The following is a 16,060-nucleotide window of genomic DNA, read 5'->3' as shown; positions in this document are numbered from 1 at the left end:
TTTCATTGATTGATCATGTTTACTGTAATTAAACTGCCAGATTTAAATTAGGCACTTAGGGGGATGATAGAGGTAATAATCACTATCTTATGCAATCACTTCTGCTTAAAATGGTATTCAGCAGGCTTTGATAAAATGCAGTTTTTATTCCTTGTTTGATTTCAGAGGTTGATTAATCTTTTAAAAACAATTTCTGTCACATTTCTGAACTGTGAATATGAAGTCTCTTTTTACAGCTGTGGGCCACATCACTCAGAGCCATCGCTTTGGCTAAAGGATTTCTCCACAGTACCATTTGCCTAGAGACTCTTTTAATTTTTGTTGTTGCAATTCTATTGATAACATCATATAAATGTTTATTCCTAAGATTACCCAAAGTTATTGCTGTGACTCTTTAAAGGAGCTATTTATACATTTTGCAATTGCTACATAGCTAATATTAGCATTAATAGCTGTTTACTTACCAGTTTAGAAGAAAACATGAGAGTTCTCCTTTACTCACCCAGAATTGTCTCCAGAGGTGGAAAGTAACCCTTTTGTGTTGCTTCTATTTCTATCACTTCTTTTCTTGTATTGAAGTTAGCATGCTAACCAACTAGCCCTGGCCCGATTGGACTGTCTCGTCACTTTCTGTTATTGAGTCACTGTAACGTACCGTCTGCCCTGAAGTAGCGCTGCTCAGGGGGCGTATTATAACCTCTTGGCCCCTAAGGAGCTATTTGTAAGTCTTGTTACATAGCCAATGTTAGTATTAACAGCTGTTGACAGTCTAGAAGAAAGATTGCGAGTTCAGCAAGTTCAACCAGTTCAACTTCATGTGTCTGTCTCGTCACTTTCTGATAGCGACTCACTGTGGCCTCCAATCTGCCCTTAAGATGTAGCGCTGCTCAGAGGACGTATTATAACCTCTTGTCTTGTTAACCCAATGATGGCTTAAGCACTTGACTAGTGACATTCATAACTACGTGCTCCCGGCAACAAACCACATGTGACAGAAACTTACAAATAGCCCCTTTGTTGCAGGACCTGAGATAAACAAATCTAAATATAGTAAGTAACATTTAGTAATCATAAAGTGATAATTTATAATAATTATCTGGCATTGTTTTTTTTTTATAAATGAACAAATTGATAGAAGCAGAGTGACAGTTGAATCAATAAATTCCCACACAACTTAAAGAAACTAATGATGTAATTATAAGTTTCTTTAGGAAGTTGTGCTTCTTTTCTTTATTCGAATAAGTGTGAATACTGAATTGTCTACATTTTGGTAGAACAGGTTTGTTTGTTTACAGTAAAGTGCAACACGCACTGCCTAGGTCATGTAGTGCTGTGTCATTTACACCGATGGAACACATAGAAGCTCTCTGCAGACAGAGGAAATAATCAAAAGTGGCTGGGATGTGCTGTTCTGGAGAATGAAAGAGATGAAAGTGTTGCTTTTCTATAGAGCTGACACAGGTCAGTGCTGGTGAATGAGACAGAGGTTTATAATGATGTCTGAATGTCCAATTATGTGTGTCAAAATGCTGGTAGTGTGTAGAATTACATAGAAACCAATGCATGTGCACGTTTAAATACATTTCATATGCTGCATGTGATGCTTGTATGGAACTGCACAGAAATAATTGAGACCATGCACCAGCAAATATACAGAAGATATCAATCATGCTGTCGCAGTCTGCCCCTGAAAGGACTCTTGGTATAGACTTTATATTTATTATTTCCTGTTTTATTTTGAAATTATTACTTTGTAAGTCTGTCGGATGTTTCACTTCCTGTCTTTGTCTAGTTGTCCCTCCTTTGTGATTGTCTGTCCTGCCCTGATGTGTCACCTGTGTTCAATTACCCTTGCCTCCCTTGTGTATTTAACGGGGACCTATTATGCTTTTCTGAGTTTTCTTTTACTACTATTAGTGTGTTATATAGTTTTTTTTGCATGTAAATGGTCTACAGAGTCATAAGGATCAAAGTTTGCACCAAACGGAGTAACTCTGTCAGGGCAAAATACCAATTTTCTCCTTTGTATGAAACGCCTTGTTGGGGGACCAGACATTACTTCCTTAAGGATGTGGCTTGCAACAGATGGAGGTTGTTTTCTAGCCCTGCACAACTACCATAGTTTCCCAGCATTGAGCTAGTTTTCCAGGTTTTTAACTACAAGCCTGTGCCTTAGCCACAGGTTCCCAAGCTGCTGAGTGACCATGAGCCTCAGCTGTCCAGCTATCCAGACTATCTGCTACCCAGCATCCTGGTCGTCACCTTACCTGTTTCTGAGTCAACCACCCAAACTGATTCGTCCCCAGGTCCAGTGTCAGGAGTCCTGGTGAACTCATCTGTTCCTGGGTTCACCGCCCTGGCTGATCTCTCGCTTGTTCCTGCATCAGGAGACTTGGTCGACGTCTTGACTTGTCCTGCTTCCGAGTCGGCCTTCCTGGTCCACATCCTGTCTGTTCCTGAGTTGACTGCCTTGGCTGACGCATCATCTGTTCCAGCATTGGGGGTCCCAGTCAACGTCTTGTCTGATCCTGAGTTAGCGGCCCTGGCTAATGCATCACCTGTTCCAGTGTTTTCTTTAATAAATCCATAAACTGCACCAGCTCTGCATTGGTTTAGTTTCTTCCTTTGGGTCCAGAAATCCCAAACCCATGATACATGCCTCTGTGAGCTTTATTCTTATATCCAGTGAGAGCAGTAATAGCTCTGGGGAGGGCTTTGATGTTTAAAAAGTGAAATGTAAAATTTTCCCCTCTCCTCATTTCAATAATTTTCATAAAGCCCCCAAAGCAGTTAATGATGGGGTCTGGTTTGTTGATAGACACTGCCTATGAAAGTGGGCCATTTGACCTTAAAGGCTGCAGCTATTAGCTCATATGTTGATGAGAAGTGATGTGTAGGAAATGAAATGGAACTGTGAAATGTGACCTTGACCATGAATTATGGTAAACAAACAACTATATGACGTCACTGGGACCGCACGGCTCATTGTTTGTTTTGTGTAATTTCAGGTGTTCCAGCTGTTTTCGTGGCAGTTTGGGCGATTGTGAGGGCAATGCTAGCAGATGCAAGGTGAGAGAGCAAGTCACACTATGCTTATTTGCTGGTCCTCTTTCACATCAAATAGACACCAAGTTTTGAAAAAGGTCAACAATTCTAAAGGACAGGCTAAACATGAAAAGAGACACAAAACATATAATTAGTGCTTAATTGTGCTGACATTTGGATGAACAGTGAAATACAAGTACACATGCATTTGGCTTGCAGTGCAATTCAGAATAATGTTTCTAGTCAATTTATGGCCAAAAATATCATTTTCAAGAAAATCGGTGTTGACTGCAGAGTTAAGTGTTGATTTTCATATATTCTGATGTAATAATATTTCCTGATGCCACTCAGTAACTGCTGATAACATTTATTATTGGGTGTAGTCCTTTTCAAAAACTGATCAAAGCGTATTGTAGTGACTCTCCACATTGGCAACACTACTGAAACTGAAACTGCATAGGCAAGGTGTTACTGCCCCTCCCTTTTTATGCAAGAGAAATAGATTTTTACTCCCTTTAGGCAAATCCCCCTGGGAATTATGTTTCCTCAGTCCTTGATCAGGCTACCTTAGAAACTGCGTGCAGGCTAGAAAACTCAATGGAACCTCCAATTATGTAGTGGAAATTGCCTGCAATACACTCAGTACACATAAAATAAACCTACAAAACACTGACAGGTTGAAGATAAGATGAAGAATATACAGCAACCATTTCTTTCACATTGCTTCCCTAGCTTTATTCTGAGTGCAAAAATGTGCACTGCTTCACCACCACCCCTGATCTATGGTCAGACATCAGATCCACACATCACATCCATACATCAATTTTATACCCCTTATCCAGGGTCAGATCATGGTGGCAGCAGGTCAAGCTAAGTATTCCAGCTATCCGTCTCCCCAGCAAAGTTTTTCGGTCATCCTGGGGGATCTTGAGGTGTTCCCAAGCCAGATGAGATATATAATCCCTTCAGTGTGTTCTGGGTCTATGGAGGGCGCACAGGAGGCATCCTAATGAAATGCCCAAACCACCTCAACTGGCTCCTTTCGACACAAAAGAGCAGTGGCTCTACTCTGAGCTCCCTCCAAATATCAATGCTCCTTACTGTATCTCTATGGCTGAGCCCAACCACCCTGCAGAGGACACTAATTTCAGCTGCTTGTATTGTCATCTCATTCTTTCAGTCATTACCCAAAGCTTATGACCCTAGGTGAGGGTCATAAGCAGACGAAGATTGACTGGTATATCGAGAGCTTTGCCTTCCGGCTCAGGTCCCTCTTCACCCCAACGGACTGGTAAATGCCCGCTTTACTGCACCAATCCACCTGTCAATCTCCCATCCTACCCTTACTTGTGAAAGAGTAACCTTCATTTGGGGCAGAAACTCCAACCCAGCCCAAAGAGAGCAATCCACCATTTTCCAGCAGAGAACCGTGGCTCCAACTGCTTCACACTCGGCAGCAAACAGCCCCCGTGCATGCTAACTCTCACTTTGTTTATACCGGATGGCTCATAGCAATGGCCCCCAGAACTCCATAGCCCCCAATGAGATCCCCTGAGGGACCCTGTCGTAGGCCTCCTATGACCCCTGGAGTATTATTGCCAGGGTAAAGAGTTGGTTAACTGCCAGGAGGGAATCCACATTGCTCCTCCTGAATCTGAGGTTCAACAGTTGGCCGGAGCCTCCTGTCCAGCACCCTGGCATAGGCTTTTCCCAGGAGGCTGAGCAGGATATATACAGAATATACAGTATATATGTATATATAACAGGATCAGACAGTGATGCTCTCTTCCCCTCTGCTGTCTGTTGTGGCCCTTGAATCCCTTGCTATTGCTCTAAGAGATGACAAAAACATACATGGTATCACCATAGCAAACAAGGCTCACTTCTTGTATGCAGATGATGTTGTCTTGTTCCTTACACAGCCACAACAACTACTCAAGACTCTTCAGTGCATCATATTTTCTCTTCTTTCTCAGGTTATAAAGTGATGTGCTCACAATTTTCTTTGTGAACCATGAACTAAGCCAGACTGTAATATGAAGTTCTTGTAAAATGAAATTACTTATCTAACATTACATTTCCTCTTAATTTAAATAATACAACAAAACTATTCTTTTCTTGCGAAAATTGAAAACAAATATATTTGAAAGATGTTATGGTCTTAACCTCTATCTGGCATAAAATGGCAAACTCTATAACTATATTATGTGTTAAATATTTTGCCTGTTAATTTTTACAATCAAGTTAATCTTTAACTAATTTTATATGTAATGGTAAGATTGCATGTTTCAGGCTTGCAACTCTGCAAACACCAAAAGAAAAAGCAGGGTTCAACCTGCCAAATATTGAGTTGTATCATTGGGTATTCACAGTGGAAATTTTTCTGAAGCCATTCTGGGTCAGTGTTGAGCAGTTATCTGTCACAGCAGTTAAAATATACATTTATTTATTTATTTTCTAGTGACCATCAAAATGAAGGTTTTCTTCACCCATGTCTTAAGCTTTGTGCACTATGTCTGGAAGAAGTTATATGGATATATTAAAGAATCAGCTCAACGTTCTTCCTTTAAGCCACTCAGATTTAAAACATGAATGTTCTGAATGAATCACCCCTCACAATATTCAGAGTCTTCTACTGAAGCTGAACTTTATAAATCAAATAAAGAGAGAAGAAGCCAGTTATTGCATTTTCTCTAGTATTCAGATTATGCCACTGTAATACAGATAGCCCACTTTCCACAATTGATGTATAAAACTGGACCAAAGCTTTCTATGAAGCTGATTACCCCAAGTTATAACTTGCCCATTGGTGAGACCTTTTGTCTGCTTGTGGGCATATTATATATTCTAAGCCGTAGTATTTATTTGATGCTTACGTGCATTTCTGTAGCTTTGTTTGTATTCAGATAAACCACCACAGGGCTTAGGGGAATTACTGTATTTGCTCTGTAAACAGCACCCTGCATAAGAGAAAATAGAGTGCTGTTGTTTTCCTGGCAGTACAGCAGAGGTCAATTTGCACTCACCTGTATATTTAGGGAATACTAGCAACCAAAATTCAGGAAGTTTCTATGTGTAATGTTCTTAGACGCCCATTACCCCCATTCAGGCAAATTTCAGAAATTACATCCATGTTGTGACATAATTTCACCAGTTTGGAAAGAGAAAGTGACATTGAACACCTGAAATAAAAAATCAAAACACTAAGGTTAAATTGAGAATGGAAATTTAAGATGAAAAATGATCAAAACATAAAATGGGTCATTTGAACATAAAATGTAAAAACCCGCAAATTTAAATTATCAGAGGAAAGGGGAAAAAGACAACTGAAAACAGATATTAAGCTCCAAAACACAGGATATTAGATGTGTTCTTTTATTTTGTTGTTTTACTTCCTCCCTTTTGCATTTGCCATTTAGAATTCGGCCCTTTAAGAATTATGTAAATGCTGCTTTTTTTGTCCATCTTTAAGTTCCCCTCATTCTGCCTATGTTTACATCTGTTTTCCAGTTCTTATTCTGTCCCTGCTTTTCTTGTGTCCTCTCTGTGATCCTTCTCCCTGATTATATTCTAACCAAAATATAACACCTAAACTCCTTTTTTTCCTTCACGCTGAACTTAATTGTTTATTCGGTGCCAATTTACTTCTCAGTCTGTCTCATCTTTCACTGCACCTCCAGACGTCTTTTGGATAATAGGAGCCATCTTCTTCTTTGCTTTGCTCCTTCCTTTTCCTACTTCTCTAACGTTATCCTGTCCTCTCCTCTCTGTGTGAACTGCAGATGTTGGGAGTTGAGTGCTGGTAACATTAAGTGGATCTACCAAGTTCCCATCCTGACAGCCATTGGGGTAAGAGTGTCAATGTGACATACAGAATTTGCTATCTCGAAATGCGAGTGCAGTTTAAGAAGTTGCATAGGTATTTGCAGCTCTTACTGATGACTGTAAGAAGTAAGAATGAACTACTTTTGAACACGGCCAGTCATCCTGAAACGGGACTTTTATATATGTGAGTCTGAGTTAGAGTATCCACTCTTTATATAAACTTCCCTTCCTCACTCAAAATCACATATTCCAAGCGGGAGTTGAAGTGTATCAAAATGAATATGGCTGTGTCGTGTCTAGGACCAAACAGCTCTCTGTATGACTTCTCATATATTTGCTGACACCACAGTAAGCTCGCCAACATCAAGCATTATTTTGACTTCACAGGACCTACGCCTAAAAAGCCTGCCTGCCATTCTGATTATTTTGAGTAGTACTTATTATTCATTGTCACAGCAGGAACACATTATAACATTTTAAAATCATTATGAATTAACAACATGGCATTTTGTTAAAGCAGGTGAAAGCCTAGTGATGGAAAAGGAGCTTAAGATGCCTTCTGAGATGACAGTGGTCATCATTTATAAAATTACTTAATAATTGGGTAAAGTTGATGTAAGTAGCTGATTGTCTTTTGTGTTACTAGGCAGTCAGCTTTCATGCCTTACAGTGATTTGTACTAATGTGCAACAGATTGTTGCACAGTGGTTGTATGATTACAAGCTGTTTCCTAGACCTACTGTGCCTCAGCTTTCAGCAACTGCCAGTTTTTTTTTGTTATTTTTACTGAATTCATTGTAGACGAGAGACTTTATGTTTCATCTGACCCCAACTGATAAAGCCTGATGGACGAGGTGTGAAACATCTTCAAAACTAAAATATGAAGTCATTGTCTTTTACTCAGTTGTACCTGACAATGATGACTGAAGTGTTAACCATAAATGTGGCTATTTTGACTCTACGGGTCTCAACTTGCCAGCTTCCTCTCTCAGCTTACACTCAGCTAACATAACCACTTTTCACATTAGGGGTGTTATGCATAAATCTTTTATAAAGGGCAGTTTCACACTGCCATGGCAGCGTAGTTTAAATTCATCGAAGTTATTTTCCATATAGATCAGATATATAGAGGAATTTAAAAAAAATGCCTTCCTCCAGTAGCTGCTGTCTCTTCTGACTCTGACTACTTGCTTGCAATGTTTCCTTGCTGTGGATAAAATTATACATAATTGTAAACGGATTGCACTTATATAGTGTTTTTCTAGTTTTAGAGCACCTTACAATACATGACATTTTCATACGTGACTCCCATACACACTCATACACTGATGGTAGCCATCAGGGGCAATTTGGGGAACAGTAGCTTGTCCAGGGATTCACTCTACCTCCTGAGGCACAGCTGCCCTAAAGAAGCTGCAGGAAGCCTTTCTCACACAATGTAATGATGTTATACTAAGATCTTACCTGAGAAAATTGTCAGTTCAGGAAAAAGAAGACATAGAAAACACAGTTCAACAGTTCAGCACAATATTCTGACCATCACTATTGCATTTAATATCAGTATTGCAGAGGGGGTGACTACAGGTTAGCTAGCTAACCTGTTGATTATTTAAGGTTACTAAAGAAAGTTAATTCTCAATATGTAGCTACTGTTTTTACAGTTTTTTAAAATGATTTTCTTAGTACAAACACACCCACAATAAACACAATAGACAAAGCACCCAGTACAATTCACAAACAGAGAGGACTCTTCCCCTGTCTGCCAGGAGAATCACACAAAAACGGGATGCAAAACAGAACTAAAGAAGAAAACAAGCAGACAAAAAAAGACAAAACGAAATGGGTGGAGGGCTGCCAGAATATCAGACCTGTAGTATATTTTTTACAAAAATAACTTAGCTGCTAATAATTAAGGATTGACCGATAAACTTTTTTAGGGACGATTCGGATAAAGATTATTAGTAATCAATTAGGCCGATAACCAATATTTGAAATAGATACACCATCACTAAAACCACTGCTATATAAAGTCCATGCACACTAGCCGTGGTGTCCAGGTGTTTCTATAATTTTTGCCACTCCACTGATACCAGTAAAGTTAGGCTTAATAACAGAAACACCTCTCTATATAATGTAATAGAGCTCAACAGCACCACACACTACATCATCCAAACTGATCATACAGTTGAATCAACACCTCTGAAACAATTTGAATAAAGCTGAATATTTTAACCTTCACGAAGGAGGATTTTGTGCAAGACTGTTGCATTACTTTTAGCTGTGACAATTATGTATTGTATACATAGGTCGCAAAGTGCAGGATTTGAATTTATTGGTTGCTTTCAGTGCTGTTCTCTCCTGGGAATTTATAAGTAATAGAAAACTGTGTAAACACAGCTTCAAAGATGCCTCTGCCCGTAGTACTATCTGCAACAAAATAGGCAATTGCAAACAGCATCCCTTAAGTATTTTCCTTCATTGAGACAAACAAACATAGGTCTTCATGTAGTAACCAGCTAAAAAAGATATGTAGGTGTGTTGTATGTGTGTGTATTTGTGAACAAATTCTGAGCTTAATTAACTCAAAGAAAGATACACTAACAAACACACTGAGAGGAGCAGGGTGGACAAATCAAGGCTGAGTCTGACTTTCCTTGTCTGATACTGGGAGACATTATGCCGATATGATTCTTTATATGAGAACATTGTTTTCGTTCTACTAAAGATGCATACATGACTTTCAAACGTGATACTCTTAAGTGTACAGATTTAGCTGTATATCAGCAAGTGTTTAGTGATGAATATGTAGAACATGCTGTTGTCACTGTCTGCATTCCTCTAATTCAAATTCAAATGAGCGTTTTGGCTTGGAGCAATAGCATTTGTCGTCAATGCAAATCATGAAAATCAATAAGGATTAACAACAAGGCTCTCACCCTCTCTCTCTCTCTCCGTCTTTTAGTGTTGGAGCCTGCTATAAAAGCACACATTAAGGAAAGGGAAGATAAAGGAGTTCATGCAGTGTTTTGCTGTGAGGATCACAAAAACTGAAATCAATTTTCTAAATCTCCATAATTACTGAAATCTTCTTGTTTTGAGCGCATCCTGAGTGGCCTGAAAACAATTAAAGGACTGAGGAGGGAAGGCAACAGATGGAGCAACTGGTACTTTGGTATTTGGTGCTACATTTTCTCGCCAAAATACCGCTTTTGCTGTGCAGATTTTTATTAATGATGCATTTCTCATTACAATGCGCAGAATCATTGAGTTTTGTTATTTAATTCATAGGCCAGCAGGTAAATCCTGCTGTTTTTAATTGTCTCTTCAACACAGCACTTTCACATCCGCACAGGGGTGGCTGGACAGGTGCGTTACATTATTATAAATGTTGGTTATGCATCAATAGTTGATGTTATAGCACCAACAGTAGATTCTTGTTTCTGTACTTTTGGCAGCTTTCAAATACACATGGAGGAAAAATTCAAGTTGAGATGTGCGTGTGTGTGGTGTGTGTGTGTGTGTGTGTGTGTGTGTGTGTGTGTGTGTGTGTGTGTGTGTGTGTGTGTGTGTGTGTGTGTGTGTGTGTGTGTGTGTGTGTGTGTGTGTGTCTGTGTGTGTGTTTGCTTGCGTGCATTTTAAGCTCCTCAAGATAAGAAATTGAGTCTTATTGAAGAATTTTAATGTACAATTTATGTGATTTTTATATCTCCTCTTCGGTTTGCTACTGCTCCCAGTAAATGTAAAAACATTTACACACACAGACAGGCATCACCACAAATTACTCGCCAAACGCCTGTCACATAGTGATATATTAATAGATAATTAGAGGAGGCATCTAATAACCTTTGGTGTGTCAAGTGTTAAGTTTGTGATTCGATTTTATTAAGAAAGATGTGATTATGCCACTGGAATGATGGCATTAATAGTCATCACTGTCCTTGATGAACAATATTTCTGTAAATATCACAATACATAGCTACTCTTTCATCTCGTCAAACAAAGTGACATATTTTCAGGGTTTTCAGGGTGAGGTTTTCCAGATGGCACTGTCTCATTAAAGTGATGCATTTCCTTTCAAGCAGGTCAGAATAATCCATTTTTATTTTTGTCTTAATTATTTATGTTAATAACGAGAGTAAGATGAGGAGGAGATTTAACATGAACAGAATTCACTGACACTCGCGTCAAATATATACAAAGAGGAAGATTTCGTGAAGTATTTGAAATCAAAGACACTCTTTCATGTCCTGGATTATATCTGCATACAGGGTGCTGTTGGTCTTGGCAGGTTGCATGTGTATTCTGGAGCTGTATACGTCACTATATTCTCATTCAGTCTCATCCAAGTGGCACATAGGATTGAAAGTATGATGTAGATTTAAGTGTGCAAGTCTTTAGCTACGAAAAACATAAGATGTAATTTGCATCTTTCAAATTACTCAGCCCAAGTCTCATTAAAGTCTTTGAGAAGAAATCCCAGAACTTGGCAAAAAAAGGCATGTGTGCAAGCTGTTCTTTTCTTTTTTTACTGTTGTCTGCAGGCACTCAATACTCACTTTATCCCGCCTTGTGATACAAAAGATGTCTTAGAAAGTTAGATACACTGTTAGTATAGTTAGTAGTCATTAATATGTCAATCTGGTTTACAATTCTGTATAATTGTTGCTCTTTAATTGAAAACACAGTTCATATTTTGATCGGTTTGTTGGTTCACACATCATTTAAAATGATTTTCCTATTTCTTTTTCTTTAAATTGTCAGTTACAGCAACAGGAAGTGAGGTATCTTACATCTATTGCACAAATAAAGAATTTTCCATCTCTTTTCTTCTATTTCAGCTCAACTTTGTCTTGTTTGTGAACATTGTGCGAGTGCTGGCCACCAAAATTCGAGAGACAAATGCAGGGAGATACGACACCAGAAAACAGTACAGGTACTGAACTGACACCAGCCATTCGTTGTATGTCCAGAGATGGAGTTTGTTGTAGATCATGTGCTGATCACACATATACAGCCATTGCCATCGACCGGCATTCACTGCATGTTTAGGCTGACAGGTGCCTCTGAATATGATATCCTACAGTTCAGCTTGATTCAGATGTAACATTTGTGAACCGCAGTTTAATTGCCAAACCAAAATCAACAATGCTGAGGCCATTTGTCAATACTGTCTGACTCCCCTGCTCCTGTCTGTGGCTCTCGGCATCAAACCCACTACTTTCTGCCGAAGACATAAACTGTTGAACTTGAACTTGTTGAAAATACAGTAGTTCAACTTTTAAAAAAGGCTCATTCATTTCCTCAAATAGCTGGTGAATATAGAGTCCAGGAAACATCCCCTCACACAGAAGTAAGTGCTACATGTATTGAGGACTATTTGCAAAGGCGGAATTAGTCAGATAACGAGTGTTGTCGCAGCACAGTGGGACTGACTCACAATAAATTGTTTATCACAATGAAGGAACATGTCACCCAGGGCAACGGTGTGGCTCACTGATGTGTTTTTAATAGATTTTGGACAACAACAGAGCCCTATCCAAAGGAATAAGTTAAATCTGTGTTTTGATACAAACATTAGCTTCTCCAATCAATTCATAGTTGGTTTTTCATTTCTTCATTGGATTGTTGTGAAACTCACAAATGCAAAATATCACCAGCCTTTCAGCTTAGAATAAGCATCTTCATATTTACCCGCCTTTTTGTGAACGTAGTCGTTTATGAGGTGTGCTTCATGTGTTACATTTGTATCCGAATCCCTTTGTCAAATTAGATGTGCAAATTCTCACTTGTACATACAGCACACATGCATATTTCATGCAAATGAGCAAATGAACAACACACACACACACACACACACACACACACACACACACACAGACAAGAGGGGAGGGGAGACACAAGGGAAAACAAGGAAACACAAAAGAAGTTTGGGTAGCTATTGCACTGACTTTCTTTCATACCTAATCCTAAATTTAAAGAACTCAGAAGTAAGGTTTTGCCTCATCAAGACTGGGCTTCGGTCCTCATGAGGATTACTGGTCCCAACAAGGTCAGTGTTTTTTATACTGGAGTCTAACCAGCAGTCTAAGCAGATGATCCTGGACCTTTTACTGTGTGACTGCATGGGGGAAAACAGCCTGTGGGGAGGGTGGGAGGGGGTCACTGATGATGCCCAAGGTCCTGCAAATGCAGCATTGGTGGTATGTTCAACAAGGATGGCAGCAAGGCACCAATGAACTGTTTAGTTTGTGTCTTTCTTCCACTCTCTCCCGTTTACCAAACCAGGAAATGACGCAGGAGGATAGCATGCTTTCAGTGGTGCCTTAGTAAAAAATTGTGAGGGCAGGAGTGGGGTGGTCTGCGTAGGGGGGTGGGATGTTGGGCCTTCTCGATGTTTGCTGTGGTGTTGCTACAAAAAAAAAAAAAAAAATGCGCGCGCACACACACACACACACACACACACACACACACACACACACACACACACACACACACATATGCAAAACATGATGTGTTTTAGCATTTTCACATCTGCAATTATCACTATTATTCTCCCCTGCTGATGCTGGCATTGGATAAAAACATGATTACAGCGTATTATCCAAGAAGAGTAACATTTTGATTGCTGCGAGCGAGGTAGTTTTGTGGAGATCAGGAGACTATTAGTCAGAAAAGATGATGGTGATCAGGTGCAACAAAGTGGAAGCCATGTTGGAAGTTGAATGTAAGCCAAATACAACATGTTTTATACATCAAAAAATCTAAGTGAAGCTAGGGCACCAAAGAAGAGAAAGCAAGGGGAGCAGTGAAGCAGGAAGAGTGATAGTAACTGTTGGGGTGGGTGATTTTGCCAAAAGATAATTTCGCAGTGTTTGTAGGTAGAATCACTATCTGCGAACCGAATCACGAGTCACTTACAAACATTCTTTTTATTTACAAAGATATCTAGTGGTATGTTTACTTACCTGCCTCCAACTTATTCATCTTTTTAATAAACATGAGCCAAAACAAAGTTGCATTAAATGTTAAACTAAAGTAAAAGAAAAATGTAATTGCTAAAGGATGGACCAGTTTTACCAAGGCTGATTCCCTGTTTGTTTTTTTTTAAATGCGAGGAGAGGGAGTCATGTGACAATTTAGAGCTGCCACATAGTCTTACTGTTGCAATGGAAGGGAGCACCTCTGTCAGAAGGCATGTACTGTATAAAGGTAGAGAAGAATTTTTGCAATTCTGTTCAGTGACTGGAAGCAAATATGTGGAATGGATGTGTACGTTCTCCTCTCTGGTTGTTTTAAGTTCATCATTTGGATCTGGTTTGCTACTGTTTTCCAAATTACTCCTGTGAGGAGGATGGTAATCTCCAGTGAATTACTACCAGTGAATTCTCATTGCCTAGAGATGTTGTTGTTCCATTTTCCTGGGCTGTACACAGGACTCTACATCCCCAGCAGAGTCTGAATAGAGGTTACCAAATATCCCCTCTCCTCCCAGGATGGGTCACATGAAACACTGAATTGAGAGATGACGTCCTCATCTGAATTATAAGGCAGTGTAGATATTTAAATTCTCTCTGCTGACAAAGGTAAATGAAAACACACTAGCTGCTTTTCCAATAAGGAATCTTCACCTCCATTAGGTCGGTTGCATGCCCCGAGCTGCTGCCAGTTCACATGGTGTTCAAAAGAAAAAGTCTTGGTTGATGCTTGTGAGGCACCGGCACTGAGACTTGTGTTTGAACATGAGGGAGATGTACGTAGATGCATGTAAATCAGCCTGGTAGATATACGTCAAGTTTACCATTGTGTGTTTGTAATGCTAAGGTATTGCTTGAAAAAGTTTGTTTGTAAGGGCTGAAAGATATTTCACGTTTAAGAAGTACACACAGCTGTGGAGTAAAGCTCACAAAGCAGCATATATAATGCTTTACAGGATTACATAGGATTTGTAATCCTATACAGGATACAGGATATGTCTCCACCAGGAAATAGTCCCTGAAGAAAAAGCGATCTTACAGAAAAAAAATCAAACATCTGTCACTTGATATAGATGTGAAAGTTCGCTGACTGGATTCTGACTGAAGTCAGCAAGATATGAAAAAAGCTGTGACATGCTTAGGGGAAACAGAGACCCCGACTTTGTTTGCAGAATTCATAATGTCGGTTCCCTTAACATTAAGCCTGAATAGTGGGCTGATAAAAATCGCACTGCGCTTCAGTCTTGCACTCTAGTAGTTACAGCGCTGAGGAAGCGGAGTAAGTTCTTTTCAAATTAATATTCCCTCAAGGACAAATGTGAAAGCCTGACTCAGCTCAATCTGTGGAAGGAATGTGAGCTTGGCAACCAACAACATTGTCAATATCAATATCTGCAGTATTAAAATACATTTATGGAGTCTCAAAACTATTGGCAAACAAATGTCAAGTTAGGTAACTCGTAAAACACAATGCACAAATAAACCCATTCTTTCAAAACATATTCCCTCATTTGGTGCTTTGATGATGGTAGAGTACTGTCTAACATCCCCGAGGTGTTCAGCTGGGTTGAGATCTGGTGACTGAGGGCCACAGCATATGATTCACATCATTTTCATACTCATCAAACCATTGGCTGACCCCTCGTGCCCTATGATTGGAGGCATTGTCATCTCGGAAGAGCCCACTCCTATCAGGATAGAAATGTTTCATCTTAGGATAAAGGTGATCACCCAGAATAACGTTGAACTGATTTGCAGTGACCATTCCCTCTAAAGGGACAATTGGACCCAAACCATTCTATGGGGGACATTTTGCTGACATACTGTACATAACAGAGCCACCCGATCTCCTCACTGCAGAGGTCAAGCATTCAGGCCTGTACTGTTCTCTTGCTGTACGCCACACATGCACTCACCCACTTGTGGAGAACATGGTGCAGAATGAATCATCTGACCACATTACTTTTTTTCCATATCCAGTGCCAGTTATTTTTGCACCACTGAACTCTCAAATGTGCATTCATGTATGTAATTAGGGGTTTATCCACTGCAACCCTACTATAATATCTTTCGCTATGTAATTGTCGACGGTCTGTTCTTGCTGTCACAGTCTGATCACGTCCTGCATTGACATTCTCAGTCAACTGAGGAAGAGTTTTAATTATGTAGGGACGTCTCCTCATCTCTGTATTAACCAAGGAAATAAGTCAAATGCA

General features: G+C 39.6%; 1 protein-coding gene across 1 annotated transcript in view; it reads left to right on the top strand.

The window, feature by feature from the left end:
- The window catches only part of pth2r (parathyroid hormone 2 receptor), a 46,370-nt gene that overhangs the window by 23,367 nt on the left and 6,943 nt on the right, over positions 1–16,060 (top strand). Inside the window, exons 8-10 of the mRNA XM_022741307.1 lie at positions 3,009–3,069; positions 6,828–6,894; positions 11,709–11,803. Of these exons, the coding sequence (XP_022597028.1) occupies positions 3,009–3,069; positions 6,828–6,894; positions 11,709–11,803 (223 nt within the window). The remainder of the gene's footprint in view (positions 1–3,008; positions 3,070–6,827; positions 6,895–11,708; positions 11,804–16,060) is intronic.

Source organism: Seriola dumerili, unplaced genomic scaffold, assembly GCF_002260705.1.
Source record: "Seriola dumerili isolate Sdu_G_001 unplaced genomic scaffold, Sdu_1.0 BDQW01000052.1, whole genome shotgun sequence".
NCBI lineage: Eukaryota > Metazoa > Chordata > Actinopteri > Carangiformes > Carangidae > Seriola > Seriola dumerili.
This window is presented reverse-complemented; position numbering and strand designations above follow the sequence as displayed.